The 22874-nt window shown below is 51.5% G+C and overlaps 1 protein-coding gene and 1 pseudogene across 1 annotated transcript in view; one reads left to right on the top strand and one right to left on the bottom strand.

Moving 5' to 3' along the window:
• Window positions 1-852, bottom strand: part of LOC109383340 (TIP41-like protein) — a 2060-nt pseudogene extending 1208 nt beyond the window's left edge.
• SLC2A1 (solute carrier family 2 member 1) overlaps window positions 1-22874 on the top strand; it is a 29581-nt gene that overhangs the window by 1490 nt on the left and 5217 nt on the right. The window contains exons 2-3 of the mRNA XM_019643841.1: window positions 11004-11099; window positions 22702-22862. Coding sequence (XP_019499386.1) covers window positions 11004-11099; window positions 22702-22862 — 257 coding nt within the window. The remainder of the gene's footprint in view (window positions 1-11003; window positions 11100-22701; window positions 22863-22874) is intronic.

Here is a 22874-nt window from a genome sequence, read left to right as displayed (position 1 = left end):
ATGATCAATTCTGTCTGGAAATATTGGCTTCTCACAAACTGCCTCCTTTATTGGTAAATACTGTGATATTTCATTAGGTTCCATGAAAAGGGAAGGTGAAACATGCATTAAATTAAAAATTTTGCACTCTCGTGATGTATATTTTCATAACATGTAGGTCTGGTCACCTCATGGTAAAATCTTACCTCATTCATTCTGATAGGTACTCCATCAATGCTCAAGAAAAACTGAAACAGCAAGAAAAAGCTAGAAGGCATTACTCGAGTTTTCACGCTCAGGCTTGAAATTCCATCATCATAAAGTTCATCCTCATACGGCAGAACTTAAAAAAATTTAATCTGTTCTCCAGCTTTCAATTTCTCTGTATCTATATCATACGTTGTAGGTACAACTTTTAACTAGAGTGCATCTCCAAGTAGTTTCCTTATAATCTGTTGTGTGTGTCCAATCGTACGGTTTAATAACCTTGGAATGTTCACTCTCCATCCTGCTTTCCTGCCACTGTCAAATCACTTTTTCCTTTGAAATGCTCCCTCTTAGCCTCTTGAATGTTCCCATCTCCTTGGCAGGGAAGGCTCAAGAATGTCCCCCCCACCCCTTTTTTTTTTTTTTTTACCTGGAATGCTGGGCAGTACTGAACTCTGCACTGCCCTTCCTTGGGGCTATGAAGGTGGCTGGTGGGACTGACCAGGGTCTTGGCTGGGCAGAGTGATGCGTGAGAATGACGCCAGGCTGTACCCTCAGCAGGAAAAAGTTTCTTCATACCTGTTGAATCCAGACTTGTTTCACCTTGCCCGGGCCCTTGGGCTTAATGTGAGACCCTGAGCTGGGAACATATTTCCTGACAGTCATAGGTGAGCCATTATGCTGGGATGTAACAAAATAAAAACCAAACAAGAAACGATTTTAGCTAGTGATAGGGGCTTGAGACTCAGAAGTCCAAATACCTGCTATGTTTATCTCAGGGCTTTGACAGGCCACCTGACCTCTCTGGGTCTCAGTTTCTCCATCTGTAAGATAGAGATAACTTGTGTCGCTTCCTCAAGGGTAAGAACTATCTGTTCAGCATGTGATGCAGGACCTGGGTGTTTATTTGTTAAGCGGATAAGTGATATTCTGAGTGGAGACAGAAAAGTGGAGGAGAAAATCCATCATAGCTCCTTACCGTTTACTAGGCTCTTGGGGAAAATGCTTTACAATATCACTGACCCTCCACATAGCCCTGTTGGTTCATGGGCCTGGAGCTCAGAGAAGGGAAATAACTTTCCTGAAGTCCCACAGCTAGTAAGTGGCTGAGCTAGATTTGAACTCCAGCCAATCAGAAAGGGCTTCCAATTTCCATTGTCTCTTTTCACCATAGCCTTTCTTGAAATTTGGGCTGGAGGAAAAGTTTGCCTAAATTCAAGGGCTGCCCTCGTACCAGCTGATTCTAAATGCTAGGTGGGCGTTTTCTATGCAATAACCTCCCAACTTTTGACTGTATGCCCCATCAGTAAATAATTTTGGAGCATCTATTTCCAAGTGGTTTATCTGTATTTATAAATTCATGTATGTGCAGTTACGCTAGTAGATCGTATGCCTACCTAATAGAAATTTCAAAGGACAAATACAGATAGTTCTGGTAAAAAAAGAAATTATTTTTTCCCTTTTTGCTAAGACTTTTATGGATCATTCTGTATACATTCTGGAATAAAGCCCTTCCCTTTGGAGATTGCTGATTTGATCAGTAACACAGCCCTTTTGTACAGGATGTTAGACTGAGGCCTGGAGAGATTATATCACTTGCCCAAGGTCTTAAGGCCAGGCGTATCTGGCTACGAAGTTCTTTCTGCTATGTTCCTCTTCATCTCTTAGGAACTAAGAATTGATTCAACTTCCTTCTGTGTATTCTGTCGCGCTCCTCTCTCTGCAGCTCCCTGATGAGTTCCATTGAGTAGAAGGAAGTAGGGAGGGGACAGGCTGAATCCCCTCCCCTCCCAGCTGGGGGTTCATACTCTCTTCTGGGCAGCAGGTCGGGGTGATTGCTGCTCCAGGATGACTCACCCAGCCCTTTGTGAAGAACTCCAATTAGTCTCTCGTGGAGCCCCTGTGGTACCCACGGGCCTCTGCCATCTCTGTCCTCCAGAGAAAGAGATAAAAAATCTGCAGGGTTCCTCAGCCCCTCAGGGGTACAAGGAGCATAGGCTTCTAAAGTCCTGCAGATGTGTCTTTGAATTTCAGTTTAGCTCAGTTGCCTCATGTGCACAATGATGTCATTTTCACCATTAGAGTATCTGTAATAATTCAGGGGGAAAAAAAGGTGTCTGTCTCCATAGATGCTCCATGAATCGTCCTTGCCTCTTTGGACTCCCATGATGCATTGCACTTATCTGGGCTCTAGGTGACCTATACCTGGGTTGTGGCATCTGCAGAAACCTGGCACTCTGGCAGTATGAGCTTTTGGAGAGGCCCAGGCCGTGAGTATCCCTTGATTGAGGAGATTAAAACTCCCGCTGGCCAGTGCTTCTCCCGTAGGGGTTTCTCAGGAAGCTGGTTTGCAGAGGTCTCACATGAGTGAGAGTACCTGGCCCAGAGATGGGTCATCTAATGTGGCTGCCCTGCCTCCCCGTCAAGGAGATGAGAGTCACAATGACATCACAGTCCAATGAAAAATGACTTCCCCAAGGTCCCACACTGAGCCTTCGCCTCAAAACCTGCTGCCAGACTTTCTAATATGACATAAGAGGATAAAGGAAAGTCAGAGGCGGAAGGGACCTTCCAGTGGACGGCCCAGCCCTCCATTAGACAGATGGGGAAACTGAGGCCAGAGAAGGAAAGAGACGTGTCCAAGATAAAGCTAACATGAAAAAATGTGAGATGTTCTACAGTATAAAAAAGATGACTTCTTCTCCACACCCCTCTCCTCTGTGCCACCCTCCACTCACCACTTCAGGATTTGCCAAGCTCTTTCGGGGTGAGTAGGATTCTCAAAGTTGGATTAGACCTAAGATGATGACTGAAACCCTTCTGTGAATGGACACAAACCATGTCCTCACAAAACTATGACCTTGGGGAAGCGGCCTTCGTCAGAACCTTGCTTTCCTACCTGTAAAACGGAGGTTTGCTACCCTGTGATGGACATGGGGAGACTGGTTCAGGGCCCTAAATCGGGGTGGTGGCTATTTGAAGTGGAAAGACACTTTGTACGGCCAGTTTGGGTGTATAGGCCTCGTAAACATCTCCGTGATGATCCCGTCCCATGCTGAGCCATTCAGGGACCCGACCCTACTTGCCCCAGAGCTGGGTCAGCCCCAAATCCCCCGTAATCAGCTTGTGACTTCAGGGAGCTCAGCTTTACCCAGTGCCTCCCGGTCACGGGGTGTTGGGGCTCTGCTAGAGCTCTGCTCCAGCTCCCAGGGTACAGGCATCCAGTTCCCCCCTCCCCCAGGCTGGCAGAGCTGGGGAGGCCTGGAACAAAGGGGGAAGTGTGTGCAGCATTGGCTTGGGACCTGCAACCTCACCCCTTCCCCCATGTCACTCCTGGGCATAGAGGTGACAGAGCCACTCAGTTCGGTAACTGGTGTCCCCAGGATAGTGGAGGCTGAGAAGGCTCCTGGTTTAATTTATGGCCTCAGAAAGGCTGTGTGCAGGCCGGCCGGCAGGCCCAGGCCTGGCCACCAGAACAAACCTCCATTGTTACCTCCCTCCGTGGGAGGGGTGGAGTGGAGTGGAGCCTGAGGCGCTGCCGTTTCGCCACCAGGCCAGGGAGGCAGTAGCTTAATGCGTAAACTGAGCAGGGATCCCAGGTTTTGAACTTCGGCAGAACGAGGGCAGTGTTCATCCTCTCCAAGACCTCAGCGCTAGAACCTTGCTGCCTTTTGCCTCCCCAGGGCCTCGGCACCCTGGAAGGGGAGAGAACTCTTGCCAGACCCCAGCGTAATTATAGAGCCTTTGGCTACTGAGGCCTGTGCTGGGCAGGACATCTGCCCGTATCGCCTGCCCCTCCGCTGGTCTTCCTCTGTCTTGGCATTCAGATGTGGGGAGAAAAGGGCTCCATCAGAAATGCCGTACCATTCGACCTCAGGCCCGCCACGTCTCCTGTTGGAGCTTGTTTCCTCAACTGTAGTAGGAATAATAATAATACATACCTCTCTGGGTCAGGTTGTGGATTTTTTTTTTTATTAATTATAGAAGTAATGGAGCCAACTACAGAGAAGCACGCATTGTAAAAGAGTAAATGTCTTCTCCCAGTTGTAATGGGTTGGTATTTACTGTTACAGATTTCGTTTTGTACATGTGTATATGTGTGCCTATAAATGTAATTTTTTATGTCATTGGATCAGGCTTTCTACCTAGTTCTGTGCAGCCCTGCGTGGCCCACCCATCCTGTTCACCCACCACCCCTTAGAGACAGATACGTACTTGCAGTGATACGTGCAGTGTTTTTCTCTGCATCTATAAGCAAATGCCATTACACAAGTTATCTACTCCGCCCTTAAACAATACATGTGCATCCTATACATTGCTTGGTGCCTTGCTTTTATCTTTTAACAGTTTATCCTGGGGCTCTTTTCATATCAAGTACATACAGATGTGATGCATTCTTTCCAACAGCTGCCTAGTATTCCATCATAAGCATGTCCTGCCATGATTATGAAATATTACCCCCATCAATTTCTTCATACCACTCACCACCTGATGTATTTTAGGTACTTATTACCTGTCCCCGCCCTCAACTAAAATATCTAGTTCCAAGAAGGCAGGAATTTGGTTTACCTTCTTGCTGAATTCCCATTGACTTGAATAGTGTTGGGAACATGCATTCAGGCATTAGCTTTCCTTAGTAATATATTTTTCTTGGAAAGCCTCTTTTATGTGAGAACCAGAGGTCCTAGGGGAAGGGGCTTGTTCAAGGTCACACAAGTGGGGAAGATGGGACTTAAACTTGCCTGCTGAGAGTGTTAGGGACCTTTACGTATTCCCATGGTCTTATCAAATTAATTTTATCAGAGTTGAATTGGTGCCCATCTCACCACTGAAAGGGTACTTCCTGAGCAGTGTCAGCTTCTGCAGATATCCAGGTCCTGACCCAGGGCCCCCACACACAGCCCAGGGAGCCAATTGTTTGCATTTAACATCCTGTTTTAAGACAAACACCTTTTCAGTTATTTAGGGAGAATGGCTTGGTTTTTGCCTGGAATGCTTTGAAAATCCTGTGCAGTTCCCGTCTTGGGTTTGCACATAGCAGTTCACATCTTGGGTTTGCACATAGCAGTTCAGGGGGCCTGGGGCTTAAAGCAGAGATTGACACACTTTTTTGGAAAGAGCCAGCTAGTAAGTAAATATCAGCTTTGTGGGCCATAATGGTCCCCATTGGCCACAACCACTCACCTCTGCCGTTGTAGCACAAAAGCAGCCATAAACAATATCTAAACAAATGAGAGTGTGGCTGTGTTCCAATCAAACATTATGCTCACTGAAATTTGAATTCAATATCACTTTCATGTTATCACAAAATATTAGTCTTTTTTCTCCCCCAGCCACGTAAAAAAATGTAAAACCCATTCTTAGCTGGCAGGCTGGATTTGGTCCACGGGCCATAGTTTGCCCACCGATTAGAGCAGAATCGACCCAAGTAGCCAGAAGGTTTCTGAGCTGGGGTCTGGGCTGTCCTGGCTCAGACTGGGCAAGCCCCAGAGCTGCTGGAAGGGGAATTTGACCTACATAGAAAGCACCAGGTAGAAATCTTGTTTCCTTCAGGGACCAGTACCCGGAAATGGGGGAGGACATGAGCAGGACAGGGCACAGAGTTGGCATCAGAGACCCCCCCAACTTGAAGTTTCCCAGAAGCCGAGGGACTTGCTGGTAATCCGCGCTTTCTCTCTGAGCCTCCCACTTTTTCATGTGTGAAGTGGGAACGTCAGCGCTGAAACGTGTTTGTGGTGTTTAAATCAGGATGTGTGAGCGGCCCCTGGCATGGTGCCTAGCGCCTTGTTGCTGGTGCTGATAAATTCTGCAGCTCCCTCCTCTCCTCTTGGTTTGAAAGATTAATGAGTCCCTTCTGCCTCCAGGGCCACCATGGGGTACAGGGGAGGCTCAGCCAGGCAGAAGTCCTGACATCCCTGAAAGGCTTGAAGGGAAGTAAATGCCCGAGGTCCCCTGAAGGTCAGGCATCTGAGCGATAACCCATTATTCATCTTTTGGAAAGAAAAGCGTAAATCGCCAGTATAGGAACCCAAAGAACTCCAGTCGGGGCCCTGGCTTTTGTTTGCTGAGTGTCCCGGGCCCCTGCCTCTGACCTTCTGGCTCCCATCCACCCGTGAGGGTGTTAAAGCAATTCTGCCATTTCTTGGGCTTCTTTCTTTTTTAATGCCTAGAACTTGATTCAAATAAAATCTCAGAAATGAAATGTACGCAAAATAAAGAAAAAGGCAGCCGTGATGGACCTGGCAAGCCCCTGCTTCACCCCCTCCCGCCCTCCTTGGATGGAACTGAGGGCCAGGCAGTTACCAAGGCCGAGTCCTGTGCCGCAGTGCACCTGGGAAGACACGTGGACAGCTGTGGGGAGAAAGGGGACGGGAGCGACTCCCGGATTATGCCTGCTCCGTGACCCTCCTCCCACAGGGAGTGATGTCCTACCTCCAAGAGGCAGTAGCCACGTGCCCTCCCTCTGCCGATATTGACCTAGGGCCCGCTGAAGGTCAAGCCCAGGGCTGGAGCACTCTGCTGAGGAAGGGCACGTGGCGGGTCAAGAGGCTACAGTGCTCAGCAAGTTATGCGACATGGCCAGGGCCAGCAAGTCCCAGTGTGTGGGAGGAGAGGTCCCGGAAGCTGGCACATCACTGCTGGCTTCCTGGGAGACAGAGAGCTCTCAGTGGGACTTTGGACCCCTAGAATGGGTATAGAGGTGATGAGGGGTGGGGGGCATGAGATCCTTCGTCGTGCTGGACCCTGAGCCTGGGCATTTGCTGAACTGAGGGGCCTGTGGCACTCTTGGAGTCAAGGTTTAAACTCGGTTGGTAGTCTTTCCTCTACAGCCCTGTGGGTAGGCGTGAGGGGTTACCGTTAGCCCGTTTCCACCTCTCAGAGCTTATGTTCCAGTACTCATTAGGGGTTTGATTAATGGACAAGTTCAAGTCTGTTAGGATGAACACCGTTCTGGCAGAACAGCTACACACACAGCCAGTTTTGCCCAAAAGCTAAATGCAGAAATGGTGGGTCTTCTTTTACAAAGGTTTGTTCTGTCTGGATACTCTCGGTCCCGTGCTTAAGGCTTTCCCAGTCTGGAAGGTGAAGAGCAGATGGGTATTCCCAACTACATGAGCAAAAGCTGGAGACTGCAGAGGACACAGCAAGGTCAAAGGCCTGGAAGAGTGTGGTTGTTCTAGAAGGTAGTCCCATCCCCAGGGGGTGGGGATGGGCTGCTGGGGGGCCCAGGTTCCAGACCCGACTTTGCTCCTCCACCCCTAAAAAAGGCTTCCAAGACAGCTGCAAGCTGTGGGGTTTGTGCCCCTCCTCTAAGGCATCGCCAACTAGTCCATCAGCTTGATACCAAAACAAATACGTGTTGAATGAATGGGCTTCATCACTGTGTTTCGGTTCCAGCCACAGGGCTGGTGGGGGCAGATGGTGCATTGGTGGCGCCCCATCCTCCCCTGATGCAGCAAATGCTTGTCAAGTGAACCCTGCAGGCTCCATGATGGGCGCTGATACAGACGTGGACAGCAACCCTGTAGGGAAGGATCTCGTATCCCCATTTCTTATGTGAGGAAACCGAGGCTCAGAGCCAGGGCCACCATGTATCTCAACTCCAGGGTGAAAGAAAGCAGTTCCCTGCCCTACGGCCTGGGTCTCCTGACTCCAAGTCCAGCAGTGATCAAGCTGGATTTGGTGGGTGCAGGAGGGGTGGGAGGCGGGAGTGTGGAAATGTGACTGGTCTCAGTACTGCATGCCTACCAAGGAGCAGGGGCCCCACTCCACCCCTGCATCTAGCATCCAACCACAGTGAGCATCCTCCCCCCTGCCCCCACTTAATCTGGCCGTATGGGGCCCCTTTGCTTCCCCCTGCACGTACTGTTCTCTCTACCTGGAATGCAGTCTTGCCACCGCTTCCCCACTTGGCCGACTCCTCGCATGTCCTTCACGGCCCAGCTCCAGTGTCACCTCCTGAGAACCCACCTTTGATTGTCCCCAGGCAAAATTACAAGTCTCTTCCTCTAGGACTCCCACAGTGCCTTCTCCTATCCACTGGTTGAAGCTCAGACCACACTAGACTCCCCACTGGACTAGAAGCCTCTTCCTTGATGTCAGCGCTGGGGCCTGTTTCATCTGGGGCCTGAGCATGGGTCACTGAGCATTTTAGTAGGTCTTAATGCAGCAGCCTGCCTGCGGGATGTGGATATAACCCAGGACATGGGTAGGCAGGTTTTCTAAAGCAGAGTTTGACCTTGACTTGCCAAATGGCGAAGTCCAGCAGAGGGGGTTGTCCTTGGCTCCCAGCAGCCCCCACCATGAGAGGCTACAGCTGTTCAGTGGGGCCCCAAGGGTGATTTCAGAGGCCCAGAGACCCTTGGGACATCAGAGCCAGACTGAAAACGGGGCCTGTGATAATAGTACTGCTCGCAGAGCCTCTGTTGCAACGTCATTGATTCATGGGCTACCAGCATGATTTTTACCAGAGCCACATAGCGTCTGTATTATTTTTCACTTACATTTTTATTTAAATTACTTTGTTCTAAGTAATATGAAACCACAGGGCTGCAAAATTTTCTTATGAATAGATGATACATTTTCATGGTTCAAAATTCAAAAATGTGAAAAAGATAAAATGAAAAGTCAACCTTCTACTTTGCCTCTGCCACCCAGATCTTGTGCACTCTTTTAAGTAGATAAGCAATTTATGTATTACACAAAAGGTAGCATACAATACACACTGCTCTGAAGCTTGCTTTTTTTATTTAATATATCTTGGTGTCTGTCCTTAATACCTAAAGGACTTTCTTTTTTATGTATTTCATTATATAGCTATGCTACATTTTATTAAATCATAGGTTTGCATTGCTAGTTGTGTACTAGAAAAACATATCTTGCCTACCATTAGTATCACACTCTGGACAACCCAATGGACAGCCCCGAGCTAATGCATATGACCCTCCTGGCAGAAAATCCTCCCACAGTGGGGTTCCACAGCTGCTGTTGAGCCCTCCCTCCACTGATGCTCAGTACTTCATGACATCGTCTTACTTAATCCCAATGGTCACCCTATGAGTTGGGCTTGGCTGAGGCCCACCAGAGGAGCTCTGTTGGGTACTCACCACCCACTCAGAACCAACAGCCCTGGGTCTGAGGCTCCCTCCCTAGGGACCTGAGAGAAGGGGGGACTCTGGGGGGCAGGGGGGGCGCTGGGGCATGCTGTGCTGGTGGGGGGGGTTGAGCTGGACTGTGAAGGACAGGATGTTAAGGGAGTGCAAGCTGCCATGAAGAAAGCCCAGCCTCTCGGATGAGTGTCCAGAGTTTGGCCAGGAAGGGGCCAGGTGGGCTGGTGGGAAGGAAGGACCCCGCACTCAACCTGATGAAGAGCGGGCTCTGAGCCTGTGCACTCGGGCTCGCCAAAGCCACCTTCCTCTTCCTCAGCCTCTGATGTGAAAACCTTGGCTTTCTCCATCGTTGGCCTGATGGCTGCTGGAGAATGACAAGACCACGCTAGGAACATGTCCGATTAACAGCTAAGCCCAGTGCTGTCTGTGAGGATCTTCAAGGGCTGCTTCTGGGTTCTGTGGGGGGAAACTGAGGCCCCTATAGCCAGGCTATGACTGAGCTGAGACTGTGGCCTCCACAGGTGCAGTTCAGGGTTGTGTGCTTCCCAACCCTTCCCTCTGGTACCCAGCCCGGTGTGGTGCACCCAGTTGTTCTTTGGTGTCTCTCCCCTGGCTTCATTCTCTCACTGCCACTTAAGGGCCTGCTTAATGTCACATTTCTTGGCTTCTTCAAAAGAGAAAAAGTCCTCTCCCTTTCTCTAGCAAGGCACCTTGTAACCCAGGGCCCTCCTGCCTGCTGCCTCCAGGCCCTTGGCCTCCAGGAGACAGACCCCCACCACCCTCTTTCTCCCCTAGTTCTTCGCCCATTGGAAACACCTTGCCCCACGCTCTTACTCGCCTTGTGTCATGTACTTTTCCAGAGCACATTCCTGGCTGGTATGTCATCTATGTCCAAATAACCCTGGGAGGCTCCTGGTCTGCGGATGGTTGCCATGAGGGACACTGGGTTGGGGAGTCCGGAGCCCCAAGCTCCAGCGTGGCCCTGAGCGAGCTGGAACTCGTCTCTGCCTCTCGGGCCTCAGTTTCCCACCCTGTGAATGGAGGGGAGGGGTGGGGAGGGCAGGACCACATTTCCAATGCTGATAAGCATGAAACTATTCCCATTTTGCAGACAAGCAAACAGAAGGTCAGGGAAGAGTGGGGAAGGGTTACTTAGCCTGTTGGAATTCACAGAGCAACTAGCCAAGTGGGCTGGAATCAGATGCCAGCACCTTTGGGTCCAAATCCAGGGCTCTTCCCCACATCTGTGCTGCTGCTCCCATGTAATTTGGCACCCTTACACAGGGGCATTGGTTCCTAGGCCTCCCAGTCTGGAGCCACCTGGACCCCAGGCCTGGCTCCACCAGGGGAGTGAGACCCCAGGGAATGCCAAGACCTGGCTTCAGAGAGAGAGACAGAGAGACAAAGAGAGAGAGAGAGAGACAGAGAGAGAGACAGAGAGACAAAGAGAGAGAGAGAGAGACAGAGAGAGAGAGACCCTAATTATCCCCTCTCCCCAGGAATGGGTCTGGCCAGCCCAGTGTCTAGAAGTCAGCAGGGCTGGTTCGGGCACCTGAGGTCAGGAAGTGGCCAAGTTTCCTGGGAGAAGGACTGGTGTGGTGCCAGGAGTCAGGCGATATATCTGAACAAGGGAACCTGCCAGCCCAGGCCCTGTCCTGTGGTAACCTGGGCACAGACCTGCCTGTAACAGTGTGTTTTTCTCTGCAGAAGCTGACCGGCCGCCTCTTACTGGCCGTGGGAGGGGCAGTGCTTGGCTCCCTGCAGTTTGGCTACAACACTGGAGTTATCAATGCCCCCCAGAAGGTGAGTGCTGTGCCTTCCTTGGCTTATCGACACCAGCTTCCCCTGCTATGCATCACACACCTTCACATACTCACCCTACCTCTTGCGTATCAGTCATTTACATCAACTCACCCATCTGCCTCACCAGCCAATTTTCTGGCCCTGAACAGGCCCAGAGACTCTTAGCTTTGGCTTTGAAATCTTGGGGCTGCAGAAATCAAGAACCTCAGGGCCCAGAGAAACATGGGGTCTTAATAGGTCATCTTCAGCAACCTCCCATACAACACAGACATTTGTAATAATCAGCAATCCCTGGTATAATGGGACTACAGAGGGTGCTCTTGTGGTGCTCATCTCACCTGCTGTTCACGCAGCACTATAAGGCAGGCCAGGCCAGCAGCGTCCACCATGCCCGTCCTGCAGGTGGGGAGAGTGGCCAGAGAGAAGAAACCTGCCTGGCATCTCACCCAGCTAGCCAGGGATGGAGCTGGTATCCAACACCAGTCTGCCTTGGAGCTCTCCTGGCCAGATGTTCCCCAAGCCCATGCTCACACCCGTCCATACACAGCACACTCCTTTGTAAGGCATCCTGTTCTAGGTTGAAACTGCCTCCTCTCCCTGGAGGCCCTGTGCAGTCAAAACAAAAATGGCATCTTGCCCTAGGGAACTGCGGAGGGTGAGGGTGTGTGTTTACTTCCTTCTCCCCGTGACACATCCCAGATCTGTCCTCACTTGTTCACTTGAATGTCAGGACTGGGAGGGACCCCACCTCCAGCCCAGCCCACTTGCTTTAGGAAGGAGACAGGAGGAAAGGGGACAGGAAAGGAAAGTCCCTCCTCTACAACCAGGCCTTTTACATATGTTCCTGAGGTCGGGTGGTGATTTCCATTTTATAGACCCGAAAACGGAGGCCCTGAACAGATGAGGGCAGGTGAAATGACCAGTGAGCTCAAGGCCATATAGTTACTGAATGGTGGAGTCAGAAGCCAAACTCTTGTTTGTGCAGCTTCTTCCTGACTAACCTTCTTGTGAGTTTAAAACTCCGTACCTTTCTGGGGAGAACGAAATGAGAGTGGACAGCCCAGCTGTCAAGAGCACATTCATTGTCCAGATGGGTAAAACTAGAAAGTGAGTGTCACTGGCTTCCCAGGTTCCAGGGCCTTCTAGGGGGAACTGAGCAGTGTCGGGAGTCAGAGCTGGGCCTCCTCCAAATAGGCGGAGGGTGGTGGTTGGGGCTACGCCTGATGCTGGGGAACAGGTCACCAGGAAGGCCTGGCCTGCTGAGTCATGCTCAGCTGTAGCAGACGTGACAGAACTTTTCCAGGCTCGTCTTAAATGGCGACTGTGGGCCCATGCTTGGAACAGCCCCAAGCCCTGCTTTGCTAAGTGCTCTGAACAGCTCTTGCCAAGGTGTGTGCCTCAGAACTGGCTCTCTCTGGAAGTCCTTGCAGGCAGAAAGTCTATACTGTCGTAGAGGGAGGTTGAGTACATGTTAGGGTCCCCTGGTCTAATTCCAGGTTCTGATCTAATTGGCCTGGGCTGCTGGTATCATGGGGCTACGTTATCGAAGTTTGAAAGCTTCCCAACTGATTCTAACGTGCAGCCAGAGTTGAGAACTGCTGGATGAAGCGATGTCCTGACCGTGATCACATAGTGAGTTCCTGACAGAACTAGGAATGTAAGGTCAGGATAGAGGAGGTGCTTTCCAGAAACAGAACGAGTAGGAGTAAGTGGGAGCCTGCAAAGAGGGGCATAAAATACCTGGAGGAGAGAAAGTCTGGCGTGTGGCTGGGTGAACGAATCGGGGGAGAAGGTTGGGGAGGTCCACACGATAAGGCGGAACCTGGCCACGAAGGGCCTTGTGGGTAGGTTTCCTCTGCAAAATATCCAGCCACCAACATGGCATGGGACAATCAGAATGGGCATGTGGGCACCACCGCAACGGCCGAGGTAGGGAGTGTGGACTTCAGAATGGGGAGAACTAGGGAGTGTGGACTTCAGAATGGGGAGAACGGGGACTCATTAAAGAAAACAGATATGATCAGATTTGCATTTTAGGGAAATGATTCAGGCGCCTGGCAGAGTGGGACGGATCTGAGAATGTGACAATAGAGACAGGGAAATAGAAACAATAGAGACAATAGAAACAATACTGAGAACGCTGCTATTTCCAGAGGGGCAGAAGAAGAAACACTTGAGTAGGAAGGACGGGCAGGATTTGGTCGTTAGTTAGGTGTGAGGACAAGAGAGTAGGTTTTAGAAATGGCTTCTAGGTTTCTGGCTTGGGTGATGTGGGGTCCGGAGGAGGAACAGGTGGGGCGGTGCTACTAGGTGCCCATGGGATGTGCAGGAATTGAGGTTTGGTGTAACACAGCCCGAGATGTACAGGAAGCACCTCAACGTGGGATCTGTTTCTCAGGCAGGTCGTCAGCTGGAGCAAAGTTGCTAATTGGTCAGTGATATCTAAATGGCAGGAGAGGAAGAAGATGTGGAGAGAGTAAGGGTCAAGCCCCAGAGCACATCCCCATTGATGGAAGAGGAGGATCCTAGGCAGGAGGAGAGCTGGTACCTCTAAGCCAGGAAACAATAACCTCACGAAACCGGGGAAGAGTGGAAGCACCTGAGGGCGCGGGTGTTTGGTTTGTCAGGGCCGGGCAGTGCCTCTCCAGCGTAAGAGGCACTCGGTAAATAGTGGGGGAGAGAACGGAGTAGAGGAATGCCGTCAGGAGCCCCACAGGTTGACCTGCACAAATCAGCCCCACATTTCTGGATGTGAAGGATCCAGTGGTGGCCCTGTGATGGCAAAGGCTGACTGGCGGGGGAGCCATGTGGGTAGAAAGAGGGAGGGAAAGTGGGAAAGAGGAGAAACAGCCTTTCCAAGAGACTTGGTTGAAGAGAGAAAAGGGTGGTAGCTAAAGGGGCTGCCTGGCTAGGGTTGGTTTCTGTTTGTTTGTTTGTTTGTTTGTTTTTTAAATATAAAGGCTTCATTTTTAAACGTGTTGTAAGGAATCAGCGGAGGAGGAGAGGGTGAAGAGGAGGGGAGGGGCTCCTCTAGGAGGTAAGGGTTGGCATTTGGCTGGAGGGACTTACGATCCTTCTGAGGTTATGGATGTGGACAGATATCCCGAACGAAGTTCTCCAGTTCTTGGGGCTGCCCATCTAATCAGAAGCAGGTGGAAGATGAGAATTGCGGTGGCGAGATGGGCGGGACAGCTGGCCCGGGGTATCTACAAGGCTGGGTGGGCAGCATGAAGGGCCCAGCTGAGCTTGTAAACAGCATTTATAGGCACATGTGTGGGCACCTGTCCAAAGGTCACTTCAGAAACCGGCCTTGGAGGACCGAAGCCAGAGGCCTGAGTGGCCAGAATTGATAGCGCACACACTGAAATCTAGTGGCGTTTCCTGAGGCGTGCACTCAGGCACTCCATCTGTTTACCTTTGCACTTTACAAACACTTCTCACAAGCCTGGCCTTCGTTCTTCCAACCAGCGGCCGATTAGAAGTGATCAGTTTAACATGGGAAGAGGGGAGAAGACGACACAAGAGGAAGAAATGAAAGAACGGCTCAGAGCCGACAGGGCACAGTGATGCGGTTCTGCCAACACTTTTCATTCAATAAGGACTGTGCCAGGTCGTGTCCTAAACAGTGGGGAGGGACAGAGCTGTGAGCACGACGGGCACATCCTATCCTGGTCCTCGGGCAACTCACGGTCTGAGCTGAGCTCGTCCCCATCCTCCAAAGACTCAACCACCCAGAGGGGTGGGGAGACCCCTTGGGAAAAGCCAGAGTCTAAAGAATGGAGGGCTTTAGGGTGCTAATGACTGCTGCTGTGGTGAGGGTGATGGGAGCGACAGGAAGGGTTTGGAGCGGAAGGGTTTGGAGCAGGCGCTGGCAGCTGCCCTAGACCTTGAAGGTTGAATCAGACCCACGGGAAAGGGGGGCAGGTGTTCCAGGCAATGGGGGTAGCCTGCGCAGAGGTGCGGTGGCATGAAGGGTGCCACTAGTGTGGAGTGGCCAACTGCCCGCACCGAACACGCTGGCGGCCCTTGTCTGTTTAGAAGAACTTCTTAGGAAACTGTACAGGGTTGACTGGCTTGACCTGCTTTCCAGAGGAGACTGCCCTACTGATGGCCGGGGTGCCAGTACTGCTTAATTACCAGAAGCTTGGTTTCCTCTATAAAACAGGCCCCAAAGGGCTTCCTCCTGGAAGTGGTTAATTAATCATAATATCATCTTAAATGTTTACAAAGCACCTCACATTAATTATCTCCCTCACGGCAGCTTTCCAAGGTGGGTGGGACCGAGCTTATACAGGAAGACACCGAGGCTAGGTGAGGTCACCAGGATAGTGAGGTGCTGAGCCTGAGGCAGACTCCAGGCCTCGTGTCTCCTTGACCACCCTTCCCCTGTGCCACACTGTGCGAGTGATGACAGCATCCCTGCCAGGCCTCCTGTCTTCCTGCAGAGGGGGCGGGAGAAAGTGGAGGTAGAGGCAGAGGAGGCGAGCCCAGCCACAGAGAGGGAATAAAAGGAACAAGGGCATCCTGATCACCGCATGTGGCTGAGTTGCCAACAGAAATGACTAAAGGCCATTTAGAAACCATGAGTTCCTGGCCAAGGGACAGTGTCAGGCACCTCTGAAAATGAGGCATCCTCAGAAGAAAGCACACAGATGGGAATAGAAGAGGCCTGATGGTTAGTTACCCTCCTTGTTTGACAAAGGAGGGACTTGGTCTGGAGAGCCAGCGAGGTCTGCCTTGCCTAGGATGACCCATTGGGTGAATGAAAGTACTCAAGACCTGCCTCCCAGCCCAGGCGCTCTGCCCCCTGTCCCCTGCCTCCTGCCGCTCAGCCATCCAGGTGGCCTCTTCTTAGCTCTGCCTACATCCAAACAGTTCTGGTTTCCTTCTCCTCTTCCCCCATCACCACTGACACAGTGCTGTGTGTCAGGCATTGTTCTCTGTGCTTTAGAAATCCTAATTCAATTGTTCCTTATAATAACCCCATTAGGCAGGCACTGTAATCCCCGTTTTATAAGAAATGGGCACAGAGATGTTAAGCAATTAAACCAAGGACACACAGCTAGTAAGTGGTATATCAGGGATTTGAATCCAGGGAGTCTGGCTCCAGTCTGTATCCTTGACCACTGTGGAAGCACTGGCTGTTACACTGCATACAGTCAGATGAGCACCAAAACACCCTTTCACTCACCTACAGTTGCTACCCAGCTGTCCCTCCTGCTCTGACTTTCAAGCTGAGTCAAACTCAGTCATGTGCGGACCTCTTAAAATTTCCCCCACACAGTTGCATGAACACCATTACACCCTGTCACAGCTACATCATCTCTTAAGTCCCTCAAATTCATGGCTTGTTTATTATTAGTGACAACTCTCTCTCTCTCCCCCAGCCTGTGCTGGGCCCCAGTGACAGAGATGAATCAGACCATACCCAGGTTGAAACTTAGTCTAGAGGGAGCCCATAGTACCTTCTAGTGAGCTTCTCAGGACAGTGATGGAAATGTGGACAGCCAGTGGGAGCAGAGAAGGGGGAAGGAGAAGGTACCTGGCCCACAGAGCAGGGTTTTCTCAACACTGTTGACATTTGAGGCCAGGGAGTTCTCTGGCGTGCGGGCTGCCCCATGCATTATAGGATGTCTAGCAGCACCCCTGGCCTCTGCCAGCTAGAGGCCAGTAGCACCCTGCCAGTGTGACAACCAAAAATGTCTCCAGACATTGCCAGATGTCCTCTGGGGGGGGGGGGCACACTTTCCCTGTTTGAGAACCACTGCAATAGAGAAGGCGTGGTTATCAGGAAGGCTTTCCAAAGGAGTGTATGTACATTTCCTGAAAGGTGATTAGCTTCTTACCAGGTAGAAGGCAAAGAAACAGCACAAAAGAAAAGGCTGAGGTGTGGGGTGCCCAGGTAGCATCGTGGGGGTGGAGGAGACATTTCATCCTGAGGGTGTTGGGGAGCCAGGAAAGGCTGGGAGCAGGGGCGGCCACAGGGAGATGAAGATCCCTCTGTCTGCAGGGGAGAACCTGGAGGCTAGGGACCAGTAAGGAGGCCAGAACCGAGGGCTGGCCTGGATTTGGAGAGAAGCCAGGGCAGAGCTCTTCCTGGGAAGCAGCCTGGGTGGTCCTATCCTCTGCCGTGGGCTTGGGGCCCAGCTTCTAGCTCTATCTGTTGCCTGGGCCCCAGGCCCTGGGAAGAGGCCCCAGGGGACCCAAGGGACCGACTGGGTTATCTGTTCAGCCCCACCTATAGCACCTGGCTCTGAACTACCAGCTGACTGTGGGGTATGACTAAGAGTTGCTATGGAGACAGGGTGGGGGACAGCCCCAGCTGGGTGGGGGAGGGGAAAGCAGGGAACAGGTAACAAAAGAGTCAAGGTCAGACTGAGGGACTAAACTGGACAAGCTGGCCCTTTCCTCCTAACTGGAGCTCAAAATGTGGCTGGCTGTTTAACCCCTTCATCCACACAGTAACATTTACAAGAGAGAAAAGGGCTGAGAGGAAACTCTGACTCCCTCTCAGGATGACTCTAGACCAGGGGTCGGCAAACTGTGGCTCGCGAGCCCCGTGCGGCTCTTCAGGTACGTCGTACATGTGGCTCTGAAGTAAAATTGAAAATGAAAATAAAACTATCATAATTTCATTTATAAAATTTTTAAAGGATATTATTCACATAATGGTGCTTTCATTTGTTTTATGGCTCTCGAATAATTTTTCAGTTGTTGTGAGGGACAGGATTGACCCTTCCGTCTCAAAAGTTTGCCGACCTCTGATCTAGAAGACCCAGGCCTCCTGGGCGAGACGAATGTGTACAGGGAAGGATGGCGAGACCAGCCAGAGGTCCCCCAGACACATAACCCTTCACTTGGTAGTAGTCTAGAATAATAGATCAAAGGTTGGCAGGAAGACCAAATCCAGCTGTATGGCCCATGAGCTAAGAATGTTATTTTATTTACATTTCTAAAGGGTTGGGGGCGGGGGAAGAAAACTAAGCAACAGAGGCCATATATGGTCTGTAGATTCTAGTCTTTTCTATCTAGGCTTTTGCATAAAATGTTTACCAATCCCTGCTCCAAACTGTGACTTATATGCCCCCCTGTAGCAGGGAACTCACCTTTGTAAGGTGGGTAATCACATCCTCTGAGGCTTAGACAGCTGTTCCTTCCCCTGAGCTGAAGTGTATATCCTGGGGCTCTGTAGACCTTCTGGGTCCCCCTGCCTGGGCAGCCAGGCAGAGTCTGAGGATAGAGCGGCAGTGCCGTCAGGTTCTTTACTACAGTATAAATTCCTTAGAGTAATGCTTGGTCTCCTGGAAGTTTGAAAGAGGAAAACCCTGTCTTTAATACTCCTCAGAACGTGGCGGTTCTGTCCTTGAGAGAACAACGGTGACACAAGTGGTGTCTTATTCTGTATGCCGGGCAGCGTGCTCCACTTCATGCCAGGCCTCGCTGGAGACACCGCCTGGACAAAGAGGAAATCAGGATTTCCTGTAGACAGGCAGATGTGTGGCCTTTCATCCAGAGTTGCCAGGGCAGAGGAAGGGGGCTATTCCCAAGGACTCAGACACAGCACAAGCCTTCCACCCCCACTCCCAGGAGAACTGCTGGAGTGAGAAATAGCTTTTCATGAGATACCGTTCGATCCAAGGGATCTCAGCCACCCAGAGCCGACCTGCTTTTCCATGCTGGCCCCTACAATGTCACCGAGTGGGCCACTGCCCTCTAGTTCAATGAGGGAATAACTGGACAGAGATTTCTAATTGCCCCTCAACTCCTGACAGTCCCCCCCTGAAACTGACAGGACGCCCTCTTCCTCCCCAGAAGGCACGCACTCACACAGACCCTTGGCAGGGTGGAGAGGTTGGGAATGGGCTGGGAAGGGAGCAAAGATTCAGAGAGACGGCTGAGCCTATGCATTTGATGGTCAGGACTCCAACTGCCATGTTGGGGAGTACTTAATTGTGAGAAATAGAATCTGGCTTCATTGGATGGAAAAAGTCAGGAGCAAAATCCAGGTGAGACCCAGGGCAGGTGCTGCATGGATAGAGAGGAGGACAAATTAGGAGGCAGAATGGAAAGGACTTGGTGATTGGCTAGGTGGAGGGCGTGGCAGGATCAAGGGTACCTCCCAGGCTTGTGAGGAGCAGAGGAGATGGGAGCATGCAGACGGGGCACACCCCTGACCTCACCTCAAACAGGAGCCAGGCCGAGGAAGTTGCCAGGGACCTTGTTGTGGAGATTGGGTCTGTGGGATCCTGTTAGGGGAGCAGTAAGTAGGCTCTACTTCCCTTTTGGGCACCCAGCCACGGCTAGGATGGATGCTAAGGGCAGTAACTGGGTTGGTGGAAGCGGTGACCCCAGAACCCTCTCCCTAGGTAGGGTTCTTCTGATTGTCCAGGGATCCCCCTGTCTTTCCTGGACCAAGAGCCAGCTTTGAGTCCCACATGGGGCATGGACGCCCAGGGGCAAGAGGACACAGAGCGCCCACACTAGAGGCAGGAATGGAAAACTGGGCATAGTTTCTTCCCAGAAATCTCACGCACCAGGTCAGGAGGCAGGAATCTACTGCACAGCCTCAGCTTGGGTAGCAAGTGGTATTGGGAAGGGAATGCATGAGCCAAGGTGAAAGTGGCTGGCTGCTCACCCTTTCTCAGCCCCATAAAGCAGTCTGAGTAGCAGAGGGGCTCATGAGCCATAGAGGACCCAGCCATAGACAAGGTTTGGTCCCTCTGACTTGTTATCATAAGCAGGAGACTTAACGAGGGAGGCTTTGGTAACACCTCACTTACACATGGTCCATAGCGTCTCCAGCCAACCCCCAAAAGATGTTAAAGACCTGAACTGCCAGAATACAAACAGCCCATATCCTGAAGCTCATTTAGGTAGTAAGCCCTTACTTAGTACTTACCTATTGGCTCTTTCTTTGCACACAGTTCAAACAAATTCCATTAGCTGACTTCTTGGCAAAATTTACAACAATATGTAGAGAGTTCTATGGACAAGCCTCTGAACCACAGGAAGACTCTGAGAACTGCAGAATGCACAAATTAAAAGCCATCTGGGCAAACACCTCTCCTTGCCCCTGTAGACAGCTCCAAGGATATCAGTGTCCTGGAGCTCCACTTATAGGTCTGGTTGTTAAGGGCAGCAAAGTGAGAATGTCAGGAGGGAGAAAAGGTTTCCACCCAGTGATGGGTCAGGAAAGTCTGGGGCCTCAGAGCGGTGAGTGGCATTTATCTGGACGGTTCCCTTATCCAGAACAGCTTGTTCTCCTCAGAGCCTGGTAAATGGAACATTACTGTTCCCAAGCAGTCCTCCTCTGGGCTTGGTTTTGTCCCTTGAAGAACACAGGCACTTTGTGTTTTGTTCTGTTGAAAGCTGCCTCTCTCTGCGCCCAGCAGAAGCAAGGGTTTCCAGGAGAGTCTAAGGCCCTTTCTTCATGGACTCCCTTCCCTCGCCAGGCTTTTCTGGCTCCAGCGCTGGGACAGGCCCTGGTGTGAATCCACTGAGATGCCTGTCCTCCCTCCAGGGACCCTCTGAGCTGGATCTCAGAAGGTTTCAGCGTGGTAAGGCAGGGTGGGCCCTCCAGGCAGAGTAACCATGGAGGGTGGAGAATTGGTGCGAGGACGAAGATAGAGATGTTTTAGGTGGGAGGTTAGACTGATATATGGTAGGGATGTAGGCTTGGTTAGACTTTGTCAGTGGTCTGCACATCCCTCGGGTCCGTACTGGAATGTGGTGGGGTTCCTTGGCTCAGCGATGGTGTCAGGCACCAACCACATAAGCACCATAAGGTTGTTTCATTAATGCCTTGCAGCGCTATACTGTAGGTGTTTCTAATGTTATTTGAGATGAGATCATTTGCCATGGATCACACTGGAGAGAAGTGGTAGATGGGATCTGAACTTGATTGTGTCCAGGTTCCTAACTCCTGCACTGTCTGGCTTCCCTAGGACAAACAAGTAGATCACTAGGGCTATCTCGTCTCTCCGCCCCCTCCCCACATTCATCTGTCCTAACTCTCTAGAGCAGCGGTTCTCAACCTGTGGGTTGCGACCCCTTTGGGGGTCAAACGACCCTTTCACAGGGGTCACCGCGTACTCTTATGTGGGCGTATCTGCATGTGGGCCTGGAGACGGATAGAGGAGCAGTGTCTTGGTTCCTAAGACCATCGAAAATATGTGTTTTCCGATGGTCTTAGGCGACCCCTGTGAAAGGTTGAGAACCACTGCTCTAGAGCCTGGCCTCTGTCAGGTATCTCCAGACCTCAGACAGATCATGGCAACAGGGCAAGAAAAAGATAGGTAATGGCCAAGGACCTGCTGTAACCATGGGGCCAGGCCCACCATACTCAATGGGCATTCCTGGGACTATAGACCTCAGTTTCCCCTTTGGCAGTTGTGGCTACCCACAGCTTCCCTCTGCTAGACCCCTGGTGCTTGGGAGGGTTAGGCAGGGCCAAGAGCAGTGCTGTTGGAGGTTGTGTAAGAGATGAATGCTGCTGTGTGTGCATGAACTTGTAATTTGATTGTGGAGAAGGGTGCTGGGATGGGTTGGTTTTGCATGGAGTTGAATTTGAGCTGCAAGTGGTGAGGGTAGGCGGAGCATGCAGCTTTGTGACTGGCTGAAGCTAGGAATGTTCAGATGATGTGAGCATGAATATGTGTGTGTGATGGTACGTGTGCACAGGAAGCTGTTTCTAGGTACAGTGGGCCTGTGCCCGCTGTGCGTGTGGCTGGGTAGATCTGGCCAGGACCATGGCACTGGCTGTGTGTCTGCGTTGCCTGAGAGTAGAGTGCGTGTGCTCAGGCAGAACCTGTACTGCCTGCCTGTCACATTCCTGGGATCTGGCCAGGCTGTCCCCTGGATAGGGGCAGGGCTAGTGGGCAGGCCTGTGCTAGGCAGGTGGCTCCAGTTCCTAGAACTGCTTCCTTGTCCTCGCCTTCCCTATACCTCCCAGCTGGGCACCTGGGAGAGGGGAAGAGGCCATAGGTCCTTCAAGGTGGAATTTCCAGGCCCGTCACAAGGAGCTAGGCCTAGGGGACAGACAGCGGTAGTGTGAGTCTCATGAGCATGGTTTGTGTGCAAGTTGGCCACACCAGACCCTGAGCGCAGTCAGTGAGCCTGCTTTTCCCTTCCTCCCAGGGCCTCTGGAATGGCAGAACCTGTCTGTCAAGCTGTATTTCCTCCCCAGCAGGGGGGTTGGGAAGAGGGCTGGGTGGCAGGAGCTGGGGCCTTAGGCACCTTAAGGAGAAAGGGACAAGTGGGAAGGAACACTTTCTCTGTGAACCTCTCCACTCTGCCTGAACTTCCTTCCACCACTGGTCATTGGCTGTTGCTCCCAGCAAATCCTGTTGAACATGCAAAGCCGCAAAACCATGCCTAGGGGAAGTATGAGAGCTGGAGATGGAACCCAGCCCCTTGTTTGTCACTTAAGAAAACTAAGCCTTACAAAAGGGGCGGGACTTGGCACAGGAACATGCGGTGAATTTGGGGCCGGGCCACTGCTGGTCTCTCTCCAGCATCCTGTGGTAAAATGGCCCTGTCTGAGGGATGAGTGCCAGGAGACCGGGTTCTGGCCTCGCTCACCAGGCTGCTTCTCCCCCTGCAGGTGATTGAGGAGTTCTACAACCAGACTTGGCTCCACCGCTATGGGGAGAGCATCCCCCCTGGCACGCTCATCACACTCTGGTCCCTCTCCGTAGCTATCTTCTCCGTAGGTGGCATGATTGGCTCCTTCTCAGTGGGCCTTTTTGTTAACCGCTTTGGCCGGTGAGCAGAGGG

This window comes from Hipposideros armiger, unplaced genomic scaffold (assembly GCF_001890085.2).
Source record: "Hipposideros armiger isolate ML-2016 unplaced genomic scaffold, ASM189008v1 scaffold_82, whole genome shotgun sequence".
In the NCBI taxonomy this organism is placed as follows: domain Eukaryota; kingdom Metazoa; phylum Chordata; class Mammalia; order Chiroptera; family Hipposideridae; genus Hipposideros; species Hipposideros armiger.
This window is presented reverse-complemented; position numbering and strand designations above follow the sequence as displayed.